Source organism: Cavia porcellus, unplaced genomic scaffold (genome assembly GCF_034190915.1).
Source record: "Cavia porcellus strain 051 isolate PalLab524CR breed Dunkin Hartley unplaced genomic scaffold, mCavPor4.1 scaffold_49, whole genome shotgun sequence".
NCBI lineage: Eukaryota > Metazoa > Chordata > Mammalia > Rodentia > Caviidae > Cavia > Cavia porcellus.
Window position 1 is genome coordinate 441,599 of NW_026947532.1, and position 21,648 is coordinate 463,246.

The window sequence follows — 21,648 nt, forward strand, 5'->3', positions numbered from 1 at the left end:
AGAGCGGGACCTGGCGGAGCGGCCGGGGCCCGGGGGCGGAGCTTGGAGTGCGACTGGCGAGCAGCGTGGCGTCCACTCCCTCTCCAGTCTCAGGCCCGCCCCGCCATCTCCCCGGTGCAAACGCGGGCGCCATCCTGGGCCACATGCGGAGCGTGATGCTTTGCAGCACTGTATGGAAGGGGCTTTGCTTCCGGACAGCGGTCAAGTGCTAAGTTTCTTGAACGGGATCGCGGACTCGTGCGGTTACAATTATTAAAGCACTTCCAGAATACTACTAAGCCTATTCATGGTTCCAGTTCTGTGCTGGGAGCTGTAGGTCCACGGAGAAGTCAACTCTCTGCCCTCACTGAACCGGTTGCCCCGGGTAGCAGACCAAGTCAGCCAAGAGAGTTTAGCCCACTACTGCTGCGACCCTCGCCGCCCCTGCCTGCACCTGTCCCTGCCTATGCTGCACGCGGAACACCTCTCTTACCGGGCTGCACCCTCTCTTCAGGACCCCTTTTGGCCCCGGGGCCCCTCTCGGGCTAGGTGGATGGTGAGTGGGGGTGGAGAGCCCTGGCCTGCTCCATACCTGTGGGCTCCTGATACCACTGGGCTCCTTGCCTGGGGCTCAGTCGCTTGGTCCACGCCATAGTTTTCCTGGGCTGCACCCCAGTTCTCACCTTCTTCCCCTTCTGGGGAGGGGGGTCTCTTGTCTCAGCCAAGCCCCAGTCCCCTGGGCCTTAGTTTTAATGTGTCTGTGAGATGGGGCTTTGGCCCCTGTGCATGTCCCAGATGCCTCTGCTCAGTGGCCATGCCACTGACAGGGCTCCTAAGTTGCTGTCCTGCACTGCCTGTGCCCAGTGCTCACTCTCGCCGTGGCCCCCATGCCCAGGGTGGCCAAGGAGCTGTGACGGTAAAGGAGGCTGCTGGGGGGGGGGCAGTGTGTGTTCAGGGCTGGGGAGGGGTGTGAGCTGGGCTCTTCTCTTCCTTTTATTCCTGGCCTACAGGTCTGGAAGTGGCCCCTGGAAGGGTTCAGCTGCTTCCCCCTGGTGCTCTGAAGAGGCCACAGTGGTCTCAGTGGCCTCTGGTCTGGCGTTGAGCCCAGGCCAGCACCCTGCATGGCCTCCTAGGGGAAACACTCAGGTTCCATACTTTGCTTCTCTGATTTTTGTAGGTGCTGGGTTCACTGTGGCCCTTGTGGCTCATGTGCTGGGTGGAGCCCAAGAGTGAGAGCAAGGGCCAGGGCGGGGCACTACAGACAGCACCCTGCTGTCAGTGGCCTTGTGGGACCCCTTCCATCAGTGTCCTCATGTGGCCTATCTTCTGCAGCCTGAAGGAGTAGTTGTAACCTTGGCCTGACTGCCAGTCAATGTCAGTGGCATAGCTGTGGTGGCACCCAGGCAGGTGGCACCCTTAAACAGAGAAGTACAGTTCTTCAAGCTGTTCCTGTCATTGTCCCAGTCCTGGTTCGTGACCTGCATGTCCCTGTGCTTCATCAGGGAGTGTTTGGGAAAGAGCCACACTGCCAAGCTTCCTGGGGGATCTACCTGCAGTGCCCCAGCACTCAGAGCTCCTGGTGCCCTGGTCCTGTGATGGAAACTTGGAGGGAGGGAGGGAGGCTAAGCCCTGAGCTGGCTGGAGGACAGAGTCTGGGACGGTGACCTGTCCCCTTTGATGGGAAGCTGGGGCTGCCCAGGTGTGGCAGCCTCATCTCCAGCTGTGAACAGGTGCAGGTTGTCACTTCCCAACCTGAACTCCATGCCTTGGTTGCCAAAGCTGCTTCTGTAGGATTCTGAGTTCCAGAAGAAGTCCACAGAGCTTCCACTTATCGCTACAACACTGATGGTGCAGTGGGAAGGTCTGTGGCCATGGACCTGGGGCCTGGGGAGCAGGGACTCAAGAGGCAGTCCACACCTGTCCACCTTCCCCCAGGAGCACAGGTGTTGGGGGGTAGATGGTGCCAGCTGATCAGGACGCTGCCCAAAGCCAGTGTGTCCTTATAGCTGTGGACCCTGGGAGCACGAGCAGCCCAGGTGCAGCCTCTGCAGTCAGGTGAGCAGAGGCAGCTCACTGGTCTGGCACTGGGTGTCCCTGGCTTCTTCTCCCTGGAGCAGGGAACAGGGGTGTCTGGCTTTCACTGCATGTGTTTCCAAGGCCCACCTAGGCGTGGCAAGAAGCAGCCTTCCTCCCTCTTGATGCAGAACGCCCACCCTGTGGCCAAATCACACTGTTCACATGTGTAGTTAGTGGTGTTAGCTTTGGTACCACCATGAAGCACAATTGTTGTGTTCTAGGACCCCACCCCAACAGGGGACATCCACACATGGCCCTTAGCTGGCACCCTGTGGCCACTACTGGGCTGCACCTGGCACCCAGGAGGAACATGTGTTCACCTGCTAGTCCTGAGCCCTGCTCACCAATCTCCTGAGGATATAGTGGGTGCGTGGTGCCCTTGCCTCATGCCAGGTCCTGGCAGCTGTGTCCTGTGCTGGGCACATAGAGGTGGGCACTGGGAGGCCCTGACTGGCATGAGTGGTGCTGGTTTTGCCATGTCCTCTCCTATGGCCCCCTCCACCCACTGTTCTACATTCAGCCGGTGTTAGCACAGCACCGTCCAGGGCCCATGTGGGACTGGGGAGCGAGGTGAACATGCATTCCCACATGGCTCCCAGTTCACATGTGCACTTTGAGGGAGGAGGTGATGTGGGTCACGTTCAGCGTGGGGCCCAGGTGATGGGTAAGGAGGACCCCAGGGAGCAGCAAGTGCCGAGGGACAAGGGGTGATGTTGGAAACCACTACCAAGTGGCTGTGAGTAGGACTTAAAATGCACAAATTAACTTTCTGTGCTTCCTTGTGAGTCTTCCCAGACCTAAGCCCCCTGTCCAGAGATGGGCAGTGGATTCAGAGTTAGTGAACCTCTATGAGTCCCAACTGAGACCTGTAGTGGCCTGTGATGTCGTGCTGAGGACACCTGGCTCCAACCCCAGTTAACTAGACAGAGACATAACTGCAGGTCTCTCACCCCTACCGTGAATGTCAGACTGGAGAGAAGATGGTTCTAGTAACGTACTACTTGGGGAAGTCTCTGAACTGACTCCCAAGGTCCTGCCCACTTCTCATGTTTTCTCAGTATCCCCTCTCTTTGTTTGAAAACCAAATGAATACAGGTAGCCCACAGAAGTTCTTTATCCCAGCCCCCAGAGAGTCTTGAATTCTTCTAGTGGGCATTGATGCTCCTGGAGCCCTAAAACCATCTCATTCATCTCTTTCATTTATGCCTTCGCAGTCCACACATTTGGGAGGTTGCAGGACCGATCAGCCCACGATAGCGATAGCGTGAGACAGGGGCAGAGGGCTGCTGGCTGAGGTCCTCAGACCCTGGACAGCGGCTGGGTTTTGTGCTTGCTGTCATAGGGATTTGAGGTGGGTTAGGATATGCACCAGATATGAGCATGATGGGGCCTACTCTGGCCACTGCTGGGAGGCTGCACTTTGGGGCAGTAGCCAGAGGCCTTTGAGGGAAGGGTGGTCTTGTATCGAGGCTTTGGGTGCAAGGTCCCCAAACCAAGGCCAGATTGCTAGGGAGGGTGCATCTGCTTTTTCTTTCTTTCTTTCTTTCTTTTTTTTTTCTTTTTGAGACAGGGTCTCATGCTATGCAGTGCAGGCTGGCTTTGGACTCACTTTGTGGCCCAGGCTGGTTTCGAGCTTGCAACGGTTCTCCTGCCTCAGCCTCCTGAGTACTGAGATGGATAGTACATCTTTATTGGCTGAGAGGCTGGGATCACAGAGTGGCATGGACTCTGCCCTGGGCTGCAGCCCACCTCATTGCCCAGGTTCCCTCCCCCAAGGCTCAGCCTGAGAGTCCAGTGGGATTTGGGAATTGTGGCCTCTGGCTGCTGTTGCACCTGTGGAATCCATGACCTCTTGGCTTCAGGGCCACCCATGTGGCCCACCTGCTTCAGCCTTCCCAGAGCTAAACCCAGGAGCTGGCATTTGGGGGGAGGATTTTGCCACATGGATGTGTGCATGTGTGCGTGCATGCCTGTGTGTGTGTGTATACACACAGACACACATGGTGGGGCAGATAGTGCTCACATACAGTGTCTTTCCTGCCTCGGGGTGATGTCCGACACCTTGGATAGTATGGAACCCTATATAAATTACATCCCTGTGATGAAGTTTTATAAATTGGCCAGAGTAAGTGATACATGTGCATCCATGTTTATAGCAGCACAATGTGTAACAGCCAGATCTTAGAAACAACCTAAATACTTATTGACTGAAGAATAGATAAAGAAGATGTGGTCTTTTTATACAATGGAGTACTACTCAGCCATAAAGAAGGATAAACTGGAGACTTTTACAGGTAAATGGATGCAACTTGAGACCATGCTCCTTAATGAAATAAATCAGACACACATGTGTAAACATCATATTGTGAAAAGCTGAAAGAAATTATGTATATAAAAATAGTTAAGATGGTTATACTACTGATTTCTCTGATTTTGTTGAAGAGAAAGATTTATGCTGGTATTGTTCAGACAATTGAATGCAGATGTCTTGTGCTCTCAGTGAGTGATTTGTGGATGACAATATACAATGTATGTACCATTGTTGCCCCTGATTGATGTGTTTTGAAATTTAGTTTTAGGTGTTTTCTTTTTTTTTTTTTTTTGATGAAATAAAGTGGATTTTAAAAAATTCATTAAAAAGTAGACAAATATAAGAGAGATTAACAGCCAGTGGTGACATAGAACAGTGTAACCATACTGCCACTAGGTCTGGTACTCTCGGGTCACCTGATAACAGTGACACCTACAATGGCCATTTGTCAGTGTGGACACTTGACAAACGAACAACTCTGTCCTGGCATGCACAGAGTGGGATTTCGTTATGCTATTCAGAATAGTGCACAGTTTTAGAATTACCAGCTGTTTATTTCTGAGCATTTTCTTTAATATCGTCAGAGGTTGACTTGGGGTAACTAAACTTCCCAAAGCAAAGCTGTGCATATGGAAATTCCCTCTGTCTCAGAGATTCCCCTCCTAGGCAGCCGCCCCAAATTGTTAAAGAGACCCATGTACACCTGTGTTCGTATCAGCACCATTCATAATAGCTAAATGTTGGAAGTGGCCTAGATGTGTACAGACAGGTGCAGGGGTAAAGGAAGCGTGGTATTACACACAGGGAGCACTGTGTGCTGACAAGGAGGAGAAGCAGGCCACCTGCGGGACAATGAAGGCAGCTCAAGGCCATAATGCCAAGTGAAACAAATCAGACACAAAGCTTAAGTGCTGTGTGGTTTCTCCTGTAAGAGAAAGCACAGATGAAGACCAAAATAAAGGATCCTAAGGAAAAGGGAGCAAGATCTCCCGCAGATGGGAAGGGGACTGAGATATGGAGGGAGAGGAGGACAAGGGGACCTAAGTAGAATTAAACCTGTCGGGTGTATGCACCCCTCCCAAGGGGGATGCAGCGTGGTGCCCTCCAAAGTGTACTAACCAAAATAACATGGGAGGAAGACAGTGGGGGCTCTCCTTGAATGGAGAGCAGCCGTCTCTGTCTTGGCTGACCCGCCCTGTCTGCATGTGGGTACGCACAGAGCTGGCTGGGGCTTTTCCTTACCCCTCAGGTTGGCTTTAAGCAATGCAAAGGGGTCTGACCGAGGTGTTGATGTGTAGACTGTGGGGCAAGGTGACAGTTCAGTGTTTCCCTGCCCCATCACTCCCCAAAAGCAAATGTGACTGAAGCGGGAGGGAGAGCCAGGCTCCACTGTCCCTGCTGCTATCAGGAATGTGACTTCCTGTGACATAAAAGGTTACACAGCAGAGCTGAAGTGCTGACTGCAGGACAGTCTGGGCAGATGAGTCTTCCTGCACATCCTGCTTACTGCAAAGGCGATCTCGGCCTCCTACCCAGCCCAGCTGACAGCACTCACGTACTTCCAGCCACCCTGTCACTCATCCCCGAGCCACGCCCCTCTTCGTGAATGAATAAAACCCATGTTTGACTCGGTCAAGGCCTTTGTTCTAATGAACCATCACCCTAGATGAACTTAGGACCCCTTGGCTCCCCACAGCTGTAAATATGCCTTTATTCTCACTGTGGGTTGCACTGGAAGTGGTAGATTGAAATTAACTCACTAGAATTCCAATGATGTTTCCATGGGATTAGAATTATAAACTTCCCGGACCTTAGCGAGACCAGGAAGGGCTCCCTGTAAGATAGCACATATGGGAGGCCACGCAATGCTTCAAAAGCTTGGAGGCAGCCAGCAGATTCACCTGCTGTCCTAGGCAGCTGTGCTCTTCTGCACAAATGCAAGTGTTCAAGGGTCCCACTGCCAAAGCAGGCAACAGCCCACAGCCGCCGAGCTCCCCCCAACTCCTCTCCTCATTCCCTGGTGCTCTCAGCCCCTGGTGCCCACAAGCTGTGCCATCCTCTGTTTGTCCTGTTCTAGGAGGTCAGGCAAAGAGTCAGGAGGAGGCAGACTTTCCAGACTGGCCAGATGCTAGGGGTGGGGATGGGGACGAGCCACATTGCCACGGGGCCCAGAGGTCTCCTTGTTATTCCTGAGCAGCTCTGCCTCAAAGGGGTGGACAAGACTTGTCCTTCACCCACAGGTTTGGTTGCTTTGAGGTTTTGGTGAGTATGAAAAAGGTCATTTGCTGGACATGGCGGTGCACACTTGTAGTATTCTGAGAGGCTGAGGCAGGAGGGGTGCAAATTCAAGCCCAGCTGGGCAAATTAGTGAGTCTCTGTCTCTCTCAAAAAGGGGGTATCAAAAAATCTGATCCAAAAAGTCCAGTTAGTATGAGGGATTGAACTCTTGACCTCAAGCTTGCCAGGCAAAAAATCCAACTGTTAAAAAAAAAAGCAGGGCGGGGGGGTACCAGGGTTGTAACTCAATGCAAAGGCACTGGGTTCAGCCCCAGCACTGCCAACAAAATAAAGTCACCATCACAGCCGTGGGCAGGATTGGCCTAATCCTGGCTTCCTTTCTTCGGGTAAATCCTGCTAAGCAGGCGACTGCAGGGGAGCCACGCTGGACCCAGCTCAGCTTCCTGCTCCCTACAGCCTGAGGTCCAGCTGCTCCTTGGCCTCTGGTTCCTGGGACTCTCTTTACTTTAGAAACCTTAGATGCTCTGCAGCGAGGGTGGCCTTAGGTTGCTGTCCCTGTGACTAATGACCACCTCTTTGGGAGCTGCCCCCTTCCGGGCGGCTTCCTGTTTTGGCAGAATGCCTTTTCAGATCTCGTGCTCCTTTGTGGGACTGGGCTGGCTGCTCATGGCTATAGCTGAGTTTGAGGGTCTGCCAGAGATTCCGATTCTGTCCTTTATCAGGTGTTTGATCTTCCTGACACTTACCTGTCTTCTATCCTGTGACTCCTTGCATCTGGCAGGGATTCTTGGGGATGGCACCTCAGGGAACCCCAGGGACCAGGGACAGCAAACAGAAGCACTGTTTCTTCCCCGCTTGTGCTGGGGGTGAGGGGTCTTTCTGACTCAGCTCCCATCCACTCTGGTGGACTCAAAGCACTGGCTTCCCAGGCAGCCCTCTGTGACATGCCCCAAAGCCATGTGCTATTCCTGGCCTCAGGTCCTGGGGTGCTTGGTCCCGGAGCTCACTGGGGAGCCCTTCCTGGCTCCAGTCTCCCTGGCACCCTTTCCCCCTGCACAGTTACATAACTGGTGATAAGGCTGCTGTGATAACATAATCCACCCCAGTGCCACCAGCTCCCTGTGCCACGTGCATTTGCAGGAGGCCAACTGGCAGCTAGGGGTGGGTGTCCGGAGCAGGGTACCCAGGGCTCCCACAGCTGGGCTGCACAGGCTCTGCCCTTGGATGAGGTCTGGAGGCCAGGCCTGCAAGACCCTGTCCCTGAGTTGGGGGTTAGAGGGAGGGAGTGCTTAGCGGTGCCCCAGACCTGGGTAGGGGCCTGTTGGCTGGAGTGGACCCAAGCCTGGCTATTGCAGTAGCACCTCAAGACCCTAGAGCCCCAGCCCCAGCCAGAGTGCAGAGCCACGAAGGCAGGAGGAGGTCTCTGCCGTGCTCAGTGGCCCGCTGGCCCCACAATGGGCGACATGCCTGGGAAATCTTCAGTGGCATGTCAGGTGAGAGCCTGGCTGTCTGGAGCCCTCCAGGAAGTGACCCTGGGACCGGAGGGGACACTTGAGTGATTGTGCCACACAATGGACAAAAGGAGGCTGGTATTTCCAGAGCCCCTTCGGCAGACTCCCCAACCAGCTCCTTCCACAAGCCCTGGGCTGGGCTGGGCTATAAAGCTGAGGTCCTGGGCTTGGGGACTCAGGATGCTAATGCTGGACAGGCATGGACATGAGGCCAGACCTGCTGAGCTTGGTGCTGCTCTGGGCGTCAGTAACTCAGGCAGAGGTCCTAGTACAGCCTGACTTTGATGCCAAAAAGGTACTGGGCCCCAGCGCTACACCCAGGGGGTGTGGGCTGGGCCCCTGTGGGAAACCTTGTGGGTGAGCACAGGAAGTCAGTGTCCAGCAGGCCAATTGTGCCCCTCCCAGGAATGTTGTGAACCTGCTGTCCTGGTCTGGAGTTGGCCCAGGTAGCAGGGACTACTGTCCACCCTGTCTGGGGCCTCACCTGGGACCTAAGGCACCGCCCTGCTTCTGTGGCCCTTGGCTTGTCCCCAGCCCTGGGCAGGGAGGTCCAACTATCCAGCCTGGAGGTCACTGAGCTGTCCTGCAGTTTTCTGGCCTCTGGCATGTGGTCTCCATGGTGTCCGACTGCAAGGTCTTCCTAAAAAATAAGGATCACCTGCTGATGTCTACTGTGGACGTCAATGCCACTGTGAAGGGGGACCTGGAAGTGCACATAGAGCTTCCCCGGTGAGTGGCAGGATCTGGGGGGCTGGGTAAGAGCTGGGCCAGGCACGCAGTGACTGGGTTTGCACCCCAGGAGGGATGGCTGCAAACGGATGGACGTCCAGTATCTGAAAGTGGGCTCTGAGGGACACTTCAAGGTCCCAGGTAGGTCCTCTGTGCTGGGAGGTCGGTGCTGGGAGGTAAACACCCCTCGCCCTCTCTGTGGCTGTTGCATAGCGGCGGGGCTGGTGTGTGAGTTGGTAACCCGGCTGGAGACCCCAGGGCCCCCTCACGATCACCTCCACAGCCCTGGGCTACCTGGACGTGCGTGTGGCGGACACAGATTACAGCTCGTTCGCAGTGATTTACATCTACAAGGAGCTGGAGGGGGCGCTCAGCACCATGGTGCAGCTCTACAGTGAGCCTGGCCCCGCCCGCCGGGCTCCGCCCGCCATTTCGCCCCACCCACCAGCCCTTCTCCCGTGCTCCCCCCTTTCTTGGTCCCTCTCAGCCCACCCCCATCTTGCCGTCCCACCCACCCACTCTGGTGCCTAATGCTCTGTCCACTCCCTTTTCTCCTTGGCCTTGAAGGCTGGACCAGGGGTGTGGACCCTTTCCGGAGTGGGGTGTGGACCCCGGGGGACCTGTTCTTTCCTGCCTTGGGCCCTCAATGGAGGTGGACTCCACCTGGCTCCCCGAGGTGGGGAGGACAGGCTAGGGCTAGGGGTGGGGACAGCAGCACAGCTGCCCAAGGAGCTGCCTGAGGTGCTCAGGGGGCCTTCGGCAGTCACCGCTGTACATGCAGCCTTCCCAGCAGAGCAGCCAGGGTGGCAGCCCAGGGGAGTGCAGCAACTGACCCTGTTTCCATCCCGCTGGGCCCCTGCCGAGACCCCTGGGACCTGAGGGGCTCACTGGGGCCCTGCTCTGCCTAGGCCGCACCCAGGACGCGACCCTCCAGGCGCTGCAGGCCTTTGAGAACTTCTATCCCACGCTGGGTCTCCAGGCTGATATGGTGGTTAGGCCACCCGGATCAGGTGCCTTCCCCTCTCTTCTCTGTGTTCCTCTCCCCTCCTTCCATCCCCAGAGCCCCAAGAGTGGAGTCCTCCTTGAAGTTGCTTAAAATTTTTTGGCTTACTAAATGGAATGAAGGTATCAATAAATATACATCTATAGCTTTAAAAAAAAAAAAAAAAAGAGTGGAGTTCTCCTGCCCTCCTGCCCTGCAGTGAGGGAGCGCTCCTCTCTGGCACTGGAAAGGGGCACAGACATCACCAGCCTGTCTCAGGGACCTCTTTCCCCACAGATGTGTGCTCTCTGGGGCAGTGGAGCACCCTGATGCCTCTGGAGTCAAGTCCTAGCCCTACACAGGTGGGGCACATGGTGAGTTCTCTGGGTTCTGCCTGGGCTGCCCTGGCCCCTCTGAGATCTGCTGTGCAGGTCCCATCCTCAGGTCCACCTGGGAAGTCCCTGGAGTCAGGCCTCACCTTGGACACTGCTGTCACAGGAAGCCTGTCTGATCCCCAATGCTGAGCCCCAATGGGGCCTAAACAGCAGTGCTGGGGCCAAGAGCCCAGAGTCTAGGAGCCTTCAGAGTTTATCTTGGGCTCTGTAGACACCTCCCTGGCCTCTTGATCTAACCGTGGCTCCCTGTCCACTTAGTGTCACTGTGGTCCGTGCCTGGTATCCCCTGACCTCTGCCCGCCTCAGTCTGCACCCAGGGTCCCCTCTTCTCCTCAGGTCACCAGGCATTGGATTTAGGTCCACCCCAAGTTCAGTACAATCCTGTCTGGACCCCTAACCAACCACCTCTACCAAGACCCCATTTCCAGATGAGGTCCTGTTCAGAGGTTCTGGGGACTGCAAAGTTTGGGGCACACTATTCAACCTGCAGCACCCTGGTCTCCACCACCGTGGCTCCCTCCCCAGGGTCCCGTCAGTGTGGAGCCACCACCTCATTACCTGACCCAGGGCTGCATCCTGGGAGCCCTGGGGCCTCCGTGCAGGTGGATCATGAGGATTAGACCCAGAAAGCTACAGGGTCTTGCCCAAGCCCATCACCAAGAATGTGGGCAGCACATAGGCCATGAGTCATGGATGTGCCTCACAGTGACCAGCACCTCTGGCCTCAGCTGCCTGGCCTGGCATGGCTCGGCCTGGCAGGGAGCTGGTGGGCATCCCTTCAGATCTGTCGTCTTTGTCCTTGTCCTGGTGACTTCTGAGTTGTGCTCTGCTCCGGCCTCCTCTTCTGTTTCTTTGGATCGGAGCAGGCCTGGGAACAATGACCTCTCCTGCCATCGTGAGGTGGCTTTGGGAACTCTGGGAGGGGCATGGGTCAATGCCTGGGGCAGGCGCTTGGCCACTTTACCTGAAGTGACAGGGCCCTGTGATGAATCCACCAGCAGCAGTATGGGTGTCTCCATCTGCAGAAGGGGGCAGCACCAGCTTGAGGGGGGCAGTGGATAGATGCTGCTATTCTTCTGTGCAGGTTGATTCTGAAGCAGCAAATCTCACTACACAGGAAGCTCAGTGAGACCTGCAGCCCTTGGAGGCTACCTTGGGCCACCCCTCATCCTCCTGCCTCCCCCACCCCTCCAATAAACAGATTCTGCAGCCTTAGCTTTATGTCTTTGGGGGTGGCCTTGGGGAGGGTGTAATGTCCACTGTCTCCTGGGGCGACCTAGGCTGGGGTGAGAGGGAGATGGGAAGGGGATTTGGCTCCTTGGGGTCCCCTGACCAAGGGAGCTGGAGGCTGTGGTCAGGCTCACAGTGCCTGCAGGGAAGCCAAGTGACCCAGAAAGGTGGCCCTGACCATCGGGGCTCTGCTGGTTGCACTTGGGCTGGAGGCCGAAGTGGGCAGAGTGGCAGGAGGCTGTACACCTGTGTGGGCCCCACCTCCACAGTCTCAGGTATCTGGGCACTCGTTTAAGCCTCTGGGGGTCAGAGGAAAGGGCCAGGATTGAGCCTGGCCCCACTGGCCAACTTGTTTTCTGTGACGGAGGCCTGGATGTGGCCACCCCATCTTATTCCTCAGAGCGGGACAAAGAAGTCCAGGAAGACTGGGCAGGTTCTTTGAGGTTGCACAGCTAGTTTGAGCCCAGGGAGCAGGTTCTGGGGTAGGGGCTCATGCTGTGCCAGCACAGGAGATGTGGGTGCCAGGAGGTCCTTCCAAGGTGCCCACCACCATGTCGCTCACCCCAAGGCTGTGCCCTGGTTCTCCAGATCGTTCTAGCACCCACGCTTCAAAGGGCCAGACATAGGGAGCAGGAAGCTGATGGGGGTTCCGGTCCATTGCTCCTCAGCACCTGTGCCCTCTCAGGCCAGGAGGGGAAGCAATCAGATGCCCTGCGCAACTCCCCGCCCGCTTGCTCCTGCCAGGCTCCATCCGTCCCTGCAGTGCCCTGAGGCTGGGCTCAGCCTGTCTGCTGCCCCTCTCCAGTTCCCTTGTTCCCAGGGTGACAGCCAGCTCTGGGCCACCCTGTCCTGTCCTGGCTCATTCCCCTGCCTGACAGCTTGCTTGGTACTCACAGCAGCTGAGTCCCCTGCTCTCAAGCTGACCAGGCCTGAGGTGGGAGGGCTGCTCCCGGGATCAGGTCCCGCACCCCCTCTGCTATGGGAGGCCAGGAAGGCAGAGTACTGGGCCCAGGATGACTGCGGCCCTCTGTGGGACAGGGGTCCATGGCCGTGCTTGGACCCTTTCATTAGGTGGAAGTAGGACTGGGAAGGTGGGAGGGGAATTTTCTTTATTTTTATTTTTTTAGCTTATTTCCACAGATAAAGCTGTTTTTGAAAATAAAAATAGTCTGCCTTAAAAAGAAATATCTGTGGCCTGAGAGGCAGTCGTAGCAAAAGAGAGCTTGCTGGACACAGCATAGATGGATCAGAGGGCAGTGTGGAGGCAGTCCTGGCAGAGTCCAGGTAGAGTCCTGTTCCCATCCTGAAATTCATCACTGTAACAGATGGGGAAACTGAGATAGAGCAGTGTACCTGGGTCAGCCCGTAGCCCTGCTGGCTCCAGGGGGCCAGAGTCCCTTCTTTCCTGAGGGGCTATCACTCTTCCTCAAGAAGGGATGGAGCAGGGACCAGGGCTCCCTCTGTGTTTCCATCTTCACTGGTCCCCAATCACCCAGCTGATCCTGGGGTCAGCAGAAAACATGGTTGTTTTAGGGATCTTGGGGAGCCCTTTGGGAGGAGGCTAGAGGCTTGAGGCCAGGCTGGGGGCTGCAGCCAGGTGCTCACTGGCTGCAGGAGGCTGCAGGTTGAGGTTGGGCACTGGCCTTCACTAGCCTATGTCCCCAAGCAGTGGGAGGGGGTGCCTCCTGTCCCTATGGCCCTGATGGTCCCATGGCAGTGTTTGCCTCTGTCCTCACATCTAGCCTCTGCCGACTTTTAGGGTGTGGGCATCATTGGCCAGGTGGTCCTCGTGCAGAAACACTGGACATCTCAGGGCAGGCGGTCACCAGGGCGGCCCGGCCACGCTCTGGCTCTCCGGGTGGCTGCACACGCTGCCTCGCTCTGCATATAACCCCAGGTGCTGGGGGTGCAGAGGTGGAGCCACGCGATGGAGGCCAGGCTGCTGAGTACCGTCCTGAGCTTGCTTGCAGTGCTGCTGGCCGGGTGGGCCTTGGAGGATCTTGACCCACGCAAGGTGCTGTTTCCTTGTGGCCAGGCTCATGCTGGCTTGGTGGGGTCCTGGTGGGGTCCTGGTGGGGCAGGCACAGAGAATGTCCAGCCACGGCAGGTCCCTCTCACCTTCCCTCCAACCCCTGACCAGCTGCTCAACATCTACCCGTTAGCTCCACCAGGACCCCACCTAAGGCACAGGGGCTCCAAGGTCTCCAGGCTTCTGACTGCGTTGGGTGGGTGGCTGTGTCTTCAACCCGGACCCTTGGTCCATGAGGGTTCCCAGGGCTGGGGTCTTGCGGGTCTACTCTTGTTCCCTGGATAGGTGCCTGAGATGCTTCCTGTCCATTTGTGCCACCGCAGGCCAAGCACAGCTCCAAGGGGACAGAGCTGGGGAGCAGACTCCAGAGATTTCCTGATACTGACAGTGGGTGGGGGCTGGCCTGGAGAGGTCAGCAGAGCAGAGCTAATGGGGCAAGTTCAGGCTGTGACACCCCAGTTGCCCGCTGGTGTGTTGTCTGTGTGTTTTCTATGTGTCCTCCTCTTTGCCCTGCCAGAAAGCAGCAGAGTTCATCTTCCTGGGGCACAGGATAGGGAGGGACACTGCTGAAGGGACCCCTTGGGAGGGTGACAATGGTGGGAGAAGTAGCTTCTGGGACTTCTTTTTCTTTGAGTCAGGGTCTCTCTGAGTGCGAGAATTACAGGTGGGCACCACCATGCCTGGTAATTTCCAGGACATCTTGCTGTCCTGTTGTCAAGCCTTGTGGCCATCTTCTGTCCTCTTGAAGCCCATGGGCTCCTTGCCCAGGGATCCCTGCAGTGCCCCCGAACAGGGCCTCAGCTGGCTGCTCCAAGTTCAGGCAGCTCCAGCTCTCTGTCTAGATCGAGGGATTCTGGCGGGAAGTCGGTGTGGCCTCAGACAAGGACCTGGCGCTGAGGACCCCGAGGAGGGCAGAGGGGGTCTTCCTCACTGTGAACGGGAGCAGCCTGACCGTGAAGGTCGTGTTTAACAAGTGAGAGGCGGGGGCCCTATGCTGGGTTTGGCCTCAGTTGCCCCTTACCCCTGTGCCCACCTGCTGGGACCCCCAGGTGTCCAGTCTGTATTTTTTCCCACATATGAGCTGAAGCCCCCCAAAATGTATGAGAGAGGCCGCCCCACCCCTGTACCCCCTTCCCCCCAAAGAGCCCTAGGCAGCAGCCAGCTGCACTGGGGATGTCGAGGGCGTGCCCAGTGGGAGGGGGTGGTGCAGGCTGGCAGCTTCCTATGGGTGGTGCTACCTTTCAGCTCGAAAAGCTGTGAGACGGAAACCACCGTGGGCTGGAGGAGCGGTGCTGCAGAGAACTTTGCTTTTCCTGGTAAGCACGGTTCCTTGGTTTCTGTCTCAGCAGCACTGTCCTTCCTTGCTGTGCCTGTGGCTGGGTCCTGTCTCCCCATCCCCCTTCAAGGCTGCTCTTGGGTCCTGGGACAGGGGACAGTGGTCTCAGGTGCCTGCCCAGGTGCCGGGGCTGCATAAATGTCATCCCCCCACCCCAAGGCCATAGGGAGATCCACGTGCTGGACACCGACTACCAGCACTATGCCATCCTGCGGATGTCGCTGCTGTGGCGGGGCAAGGACTTCCACGTGCTCAAATACTTCAGTAAGCTTCGCAGGGAGGGGGGTTCAGCCCTGTGCCGCCCTGGGCTGCCCAGCAGCTTCTGTACCTGCAGCTCGGAGTCTGGAGGGTGAGGACGAGCAAGGTTTCAGGAAGTTCCGGGAGCTGACAGCCGACACTGGCCTTTACCTGGTGGCCCAGCATGGTGGGTGTGGGCGCTTGGAGAGGAGGCTGGGCAGGGCATCCGCTAGGTGTGGTGCCCTCCTGTCTGCCCCTCACTCTGGTCTATCCACAGGGACTTGTGCTGAACTCTTGAAGGAGGTGAGCCTGGGTCCTCAGCCTGCAGCTCCCAGCCCCACACAGTCCCTTGGTCCCTGAGGCTCTGGACCCTGCCATGGGTGGGATGACTGTCCTTGTCCCCAAGTGGAGCTGCCAGGGGTCCTGCCTTCCAGGTCCTTCTGGGGTGGGGTTTTGGGGCTGTGGTCACCATCGCAGTCTCCCTGTCCCAGTGCCATGCTGATCATCACTGACACGACTTCCCCCAGCCCCAGACATGGGCACCATTACCCCACTTTGCAGGGGGCTGGGTGCTTTTCCAAAGCCAGGCAATTGTGACCCTCACCCCTGTGCCTGCACCCCGAGGCCACCTGGGGCCCTGAGCACTGCCCTTCTGTGTGCAGGGGCTGATCTAGAGCACCTCCTGCCCAGGCCCTAGCTGGATCCGCCCACCCTGACTCTCCCACCCAGCCCAGGGGCCACCTGCACTTGTCTATAATAAAGCCTGCTGCCACATCTGTGCCCAAATGTCCTTCCTGGGGTTGGGGCCGAGGGTGGCAGGTGGGTTGGCAGGGGACCTGTCTGCCCCAGGTGGACAGTGGTGTGGTCTTGTGGTGGTGGCTCTGGGTGCCTGTCCCCAGGGTCCCTTAGTCCTGCTGCTTTCAGAGGTGTGGCATCTGCATCACCCTTACTCTGGGCAGCAGGGGTGGGGCAGCTCAAATCGGGATGAGGTGGAGGCTTCAGGCTCACAGGAGCCCAGTATAGGCCACTGGCTCCTGTGCCACCCTCTTGTCCCCACGGCCCTAGAGCTCCTCATCCCTACCAGACAGGTGGAGGATGAGGCTAGAGGGGACTCTTGCCCGAGCGACAGGCAAGGTCCACTCCGGGTCTGTGCCCTGTCTGGAGGTGGCCCAGCATGACGAGGTGGCAGTGTCTGGAGGCTGCATGCGAGTCTCATGTTGGAAGGCACAACTTGATCCCTCCCCCACCCCGCTGTGAGTGGGATGCGGGGTGAAAGTTTCCCAGGGAGGCCCTGAATGGGATGCAGCCTAGTACCCTGGGTGCCCTCATGGTCTGGGTTCCTGCCTGGCTATGCTGTCAGCCTGGTGTCATGAAGCCTCCCATGCAGGTATCTCTGCCCACTGCGTGCTCCCAGGGTGCAGAGCCCAGATTCTGGTGCTCAAGGGCACAAGTCTTCTGCTCTTCTAGCAAGGACGGCTGTGTGGTGGAGAAGACCATAGCCATGAAGAGGGCTGTTCCAGGGACATTCACCATCATCAGGATGGGCGGGAAAGGTGCTATCCTCAGGCCGTGTTGGTGTGCATGTGTTTTTTGTGTGTGTGTACTGGTGGCACATACTTGTGTGTTTGGCGTATAAAGCGATGTGTCTGCTTATGCGTGTGTGCATTGGTGTCGATTAGTGTGTGTGTTGGTGTTGATGTGTGTGTGTGTGTGTGTGTGTGTGTGTGTGTGTATGTGTGTGTGTGTGTGCATGTATGCATGCCCTGGCTGTGCTTTGGAATTCAGAACCCCATGGTATTTGGTATTTGGCTCAACCACCGGAAACCAAAGAGGTCCAGGTCCTGAGTACCGACTACAAGACCTATGCTCTCCTGGATGTCCATTTCACAAAGAACAGTGTCAGCCATTGGGTCATAAAACTTTACAGTGAGGCCAGGCTGGGCTCATCTGGGGGATTGTGAGCCCTGCTGTGGGGACCCCAGGCTGTGGGGGCAGGGAATGCCTGGAGGATGTGTGGCTGGGCCTCTGTGGCTGTCCCCAAAGCCCAAGCCTGACTCTCATCCCAGGCTGGAGCCTAGAACCCGGTGAGAGCGCCCTGGAGAAGTTCCGTAAGGTGGCCCAGGAACACGGGTTCAAGGAGCCGGACTTCCACCTGCTCAAGCGTGACAGTGAGTGGCCCTCACCCAGGTCCAGCCCTCCAGGGAAGGGGACCCTTGGGTTGCCCCCCCTCACTGCATGTTGCCACTGTGTTTTGTCCCCAGCGGCCTGTGTGGTAGTGTTGCAGATGAGTCCCTGATTCCTGAGAGCATAAGTGACCTGGGAGAGTAGCCCTGTCCATGCTACTCTTCCCGTCAGATAGGAAAGAGCTAAGCCCAGGGGCTTGGGGGTCTGCCAGGCAGCTGGGCAGCCACACTGCCTGGACAGTCAGATCCGAGCTCAGGACCAAGTGGCTTTGGGGCTGTTCAGTCAGGAGGGCTGTAGCGTCCTCTTGGGGCCAGCTGCTCCTTTGGGCACAGGAGCTGGCTAGGCTCCCTGCTGGGTGTGACACTCCTGCCCACCCCTCACATTGCCCTGTCCGCAGGGAGCTGCACTGAGCTTCTGAAGGAGGTGAGGAGTGTCCTCTGCCCGCAGTGCCCTCTGCCCACGGCACCTGTCCTGCACAGTGTTGAGAATCACCAGGGCTCTGGGCCCTCCCTGAGTGGTGGGCTGTCCCTGTCCTCTGATCAGGATGCTGGTAGCCCCAAGGGTGGCTCCAGAAGTGTGTCTTTTCATGCTGTGGAAAGAGCTGGAGCCTGCAAGGTGGTGACTTAGGCCGCCAAGCAGGGTCTCAGGGACCATGGGGACTCAGCTGGAGGGGAAGCCCACTGTCCTTGGGCCCTGAGGCCAGGCAGAACCCTGAGCACTACCCTTCTGCATGCAGGGCCCGGTTTAGAGCAGCTCCTGCCCCAACTGGGGGCCACCTGTACCCGCCTCCAATAAAACCCACTGTCACGCTTATGCCTAAGTGTCCTTCCTGGGGCAGGGGAGGGTGGTAGGTGGGTGTCAGGCGACCTGTCTGCCCCAGAAGGAGATATCGGCTGTGATGGGTCCATGGAGGATCTGTTCGCCTGCAGGACAGCCACCCTGGGCTCCTGTCTCCACTGCTTCCCCTATGCCCTGCTCCGTCTGGTCTGTGAGACCCCAGTGCCATCCTCACTCCTGGCGGCTGCTGTCCTGTGCCAGGTGCCAAGGTAGCTCCAGTACAGGCCTCCAGCTCTGTGCGGGCTCCACAGCCTTACAAATGAATGGGCACCACCTGCTTCTCCAGGCTCTCCCATGGTTGCTGTCGCCCAGGGCTCAGACCCACAGCCCTGTCCATGGCCCTCCTACAGGCCCCTCCTGCCCAGCCCGGCTGCTCTGCCTGCCCTGATGCAGAGCCTGGGCCCTGTCACACCCTCTCACCCCATGCACTGTCACCCTCTGGTTGCCTGGTTTGCCCACCAATCGGGGCTGAGGCTGGAGAGTGGTGATCTCGCTGCAGGCCTCTGGGGGTCAGTGTGTCACCTCATGTGCAGGGACAGCAGCCTCACAAAGGAGGCAGGAGGGCAGTGCTTGGGGTTGAGCTGGGCAGTGGAGTCCAGTCCTGCAGGACAGAGAGGCCCCGCTGACCCCCAGGATGCACCAGGGCCCCTGAAATGCCTACTAGGAGTAAGCCCACACCTCAGGCGCACCTTTGATCTGGTACCGTGCTGCACAGGGTGCCTGGGGACAGAGCTTTAGGGGCTCAGTTCTGCCCTACGGGGGTCTTGGGGAGCAACTGAGTCTCATGGGGTCACCGTACTGGCTTCAAACTCAAGCTCATGGGTCTCAGCCTGTGACTGGATTTCTGCTCTGGCTGCCAGCACAGAGCACCACTGACAGGGCCTTCACATCTGAACATGGAGTCAGGGTGGGACCTCGGTGCTGAGATGCTCGGTGGGGTTTCTGGTCCACCCCATGAGGGAGCACCCAGCCTCTGACTTTTCTGACTGCCCTCTCCTCCAAGGTCCTCTTCCGAAATGGGGGTTAGGACTTCGGCAATATGAACTTCAGGAGTCAGTGTGGCCCGTTCGTTCTAGTTTCATTGTTATTGTCTCTCTGCTCCACAAAACATCCCAAACTCAGAGAAAAATGCTAACTTAGAGACTCCAGAGGGTCACAGAAATGTATTGGGATAAAACAAAGGATAGAACCCAGGGAAACCACATCCAGGGACATAACTGTCAACGTACTACAAGGCCATGATTTGGGGACAATTTAAGGGCTCTGTAGATTAGACACACACTGCAAATAGGGACAGGCGGCTGACTGCTCCTGGCAGGTGGTGGGAGCCGGGAGATTGTAGAAGGACAGCTTAACTTGCTGGAAGAAAAACAATCAGCTTACATTTCTATTTCTAGAGAAAAAATCTTCAACAATGAGAGTAAAATGCAGATTTATTTATTTATCTGAGATGCTTGGATCAAACCCAAGGCCCTATGCTTTTTCCCTGAGCTCCATCCCAGCCCCTTAAGATAGTTTTAGATAACAAAAGCAGAGAGTGTTGGTCTCTAGCACATCTTTGGTGCAATTGGTGAACATCGGGTTGTTCTTCAGGCCAGAGATGGTAGCAGGTGGGAGCTCAGGTGTACAGAATGTGGAACTGTACCCCAGAAACGGTGGCCGAATGGGTCTTGAAAGATCGCATCTCCCTCCCTTCCGCTCAGCTGTTCATTCATATTAGCATGGATTCAGGAATTCTCAGCTCCTTTTGGGGGCTTCCACTTCCTCTTGTCATTTATTTTGATGATCAGATCCATCTGATCTTCTTGATTCAAGATGCTGCTTATGGATGTTATGCTGTGCCAGATGGAGGGCCAGTGACTCAGGTGGTACAAGAGTTTACTAGCAGCCAAGGATTGTAGGGAAGGCACGCGTTGATTCATGCAGGGTTCGCTGCCAGGCAGCACAGTAGGCAAGTTCCTGAGAGAGGAGCTCAGCCTGAGTGGGAGCCTGGAACTTTGTCCAGGGATGGAAGGCATGGAAGAGGTCTCCCTCAGCAACCTGAGCAGACAGGGCACTTCAGCAAAGAAATGGGAATCATAAAAAAATGGAAATTGTAGAAGTGAACAGTGTAATAAATGAAATGAAAATGTAAAAGTCGGATTTAATAACAGGTGACAAGAAAAAAGAAAGTGTCCTTGAAGCTGAGGACAAAGCTCTGTCCCAGTCCCAGTCAAAGGGCAGGGAGGAGAAGGGATGGGGCCTTAGGGGCCAGCCCCGGGAGCATCTTTCCAGCGGGGTCTGTCTGTTTTTCACCCCTTCGGGAACACAGTTACTGTTTCTAAAGTCGTGTAGCAAATGGGCAGCATTCTCCCACAGGCCCTCCCAGCTCAGCTTAGGACCTCTGTGTGTTTCCACCTTTTCCGGAAAGTCGGGCACCTCTGAGCTGGTAGGAAAGTGGTTTTTGTGCTCGTTTTGATCTTGTGCGGTTTGTGCCTGGCATCAGTGTGGGCCTCAGGGCTGCAGAGTGCAGCACATGGGTGGTGCCCGTCTGTCAGCAGAGAAGTCTGGGCACTGAGAATTCTGAACCCCTTGGTCATGGGGTTTTTGGACACATTGCCCTGATTCCTGTAGAATATTTTGTTCTGGCACAAAAATGACCCCAATCTCTTCTGATACAGTTTTAGAATAATTTTTTAAGTGGTTCCTTGTTACATGGAATGGTACCAAGAGACCAAACCAGGGGTGCTGGGCTTTCCCTTTGTTAGGGTGCAGTCATATCCAGGCCTTTTCAGATGCCTCCCTCTCTCCTCCTGGCTGCCTCCCTCTCTCCTTCCTTCCTCTCTTCCTATCAGTACCAGAAGCGGAGCTCTTGTGGACACTGATTCCTGTCCAATGCCACAGGACAACTTCCTTTCCCTTCCCAGATTTCTGGTTTATAGCCTGCATTGTCACGCGGAGACACCCATGGCCCTTACTTCCGTCTCAGCCATCCTTAGCATGTGCCCAGCAGGCCCAGGACCACTGCCCAGCACTGCGGAACCGGATGATACAGACAAGAACCCTGCAGGGAAGTTCCGCAGGGTGGCTCTGTCTCCTTTACTGGGCAACGCCATTTACTTGTATGATGATTGCAGTGCATGCTGGGGACGCCATCATTTTATCTTCAGCACTGCATCCCTTGGTACTATGGAAACCTTGGGGTGCCCACAAAGGAGCCCTTTCTTCTTCCTGCCCTCTCTTTTCTGCCCCCTAGGAGGTCAGCAGACTCTACTCAGAGGCCCAGTGTGCCATGGTGGATTCAACCAGCCCCACTGGCCTTGCCACTTTGGAACCCTGTGCCTGCTCTGGGAGATGTCCTTACTGACTGTGGTGGCTCCAATTTGAACTGGCTATAGAGCTGAGTTTGGACCAATCAATGGGCTCATATAAGGCTCAACCACAGGCTTGAATTTGGGCCAATCAGCAGGCCTGAATTTTGACAATTACAGGTCTGCCGCTGCCCCGGAAGCAGCAGCCCTGTCCTCTTTAAGAGACCTCCTCTGATTCAGGATGCTAAGTCAAACCTCACTCTGGAGGTCCTATAGATCTGCTC

General features: G+C 56.5%; 2 protein-coding genes across 2 annotated transcripts; both read left to right on the plus strand.

The window, feature by feature from the left end:
- The first annotated feature begins 8,043 nt into the window (after positions 1–8,043).
- Lcn15 (lipocalin 15) lies at positions 8,044–11,433 on the plus strand. Its single transcript, XM_063244161.1, has 7 exons — positions 8,044–8,410; positions 8,705–8,844; positions 8,915–8,985; positions 9,128–9,238; positions 9,753–9,854; positions 10,124–10,200; positions 11,306–11,433. The coding sequence occupies exons 1-7, from the start codon at positions 8,315–8,317 to the stop codon at positions 11,348–11,350; spliced, it is 642 nt and encodes a 213-aa protein (XP_063100231.1). The 5' UTR covers positions 8,044–8,314; the 3' UTR covers positions 11,351–11,433.
- Positions 11,434–13,378: 1,945 nt separating this feature from the next.
- Lcn8 (lipocalin 8) lies at positions 13,379–15,827 on the plus strand. The gene is made up of 6 exons (XM_013155767.2): positions 13,379–13,465; positions 14,323–14,453; positions 14,726–14,796; positions 14,976–15,080; positions 15,151–15,240; positions 15,331–15,827. The coding sequence occupies exons 1-6, from the start codon at positions 13,379–13,381 to the stop codon at positions 15,411–15,413; spliced, it is 567 nt and encodes a 188-aa protein (XP_013011221.1). The 3' UTR covers positions 15,414–15,827.
- The last annotated feature ends 5,821 nt before the right edge of the window (positions 15,828–21,648 follow it).

Bases quoted from the DNA above. Each gene is read 5' to 3' on its own strand.
- Lcn8 (XM_013155767.2), top strand. From the start codon at position 13,379: ATGGAGGCCAGGCTGCTGAGTACCGTCCTGAGCTTGCTTGCAGTGCTG. The intron at 13,466-14,322 runs GTGCTGTTTCCT...CTCTCTGTCTAG, and splicing joins AGGATCTTGACCCACGCAAG to ATCGAGGGATTCTGGCGGGA. The intron at 15,081-15,150 runs GTAAGCTTCGCA...CTGTACCTGCAG, and splicing joins CCACGTGCTCAAATACTTCA to CTCGGAGTCTGGAGGGTGAG.
- Lcn15 (XM_063244161.1), top strand. From the start codon at position 8,315: ATGGACATGAGGCCAGACCTGCTGAGCTTGGTGCTGCTCTGGGCGTCA. The intron at 8,411-8,704 runs GTACTGGGCCCC...GCTGTCCTGCAG, and splicing joins CTGACTTTGATGCCAAAAAG to TTTTCTGGCCTCTGGCATGT. The intron at 9,239-9,752 runs GTGAGCCTGGCC...TGCTCTGCCTAG, and splicing joins CACCATGGTGCAGCTCTACA to GCCGCACCCAGGACGCGACC.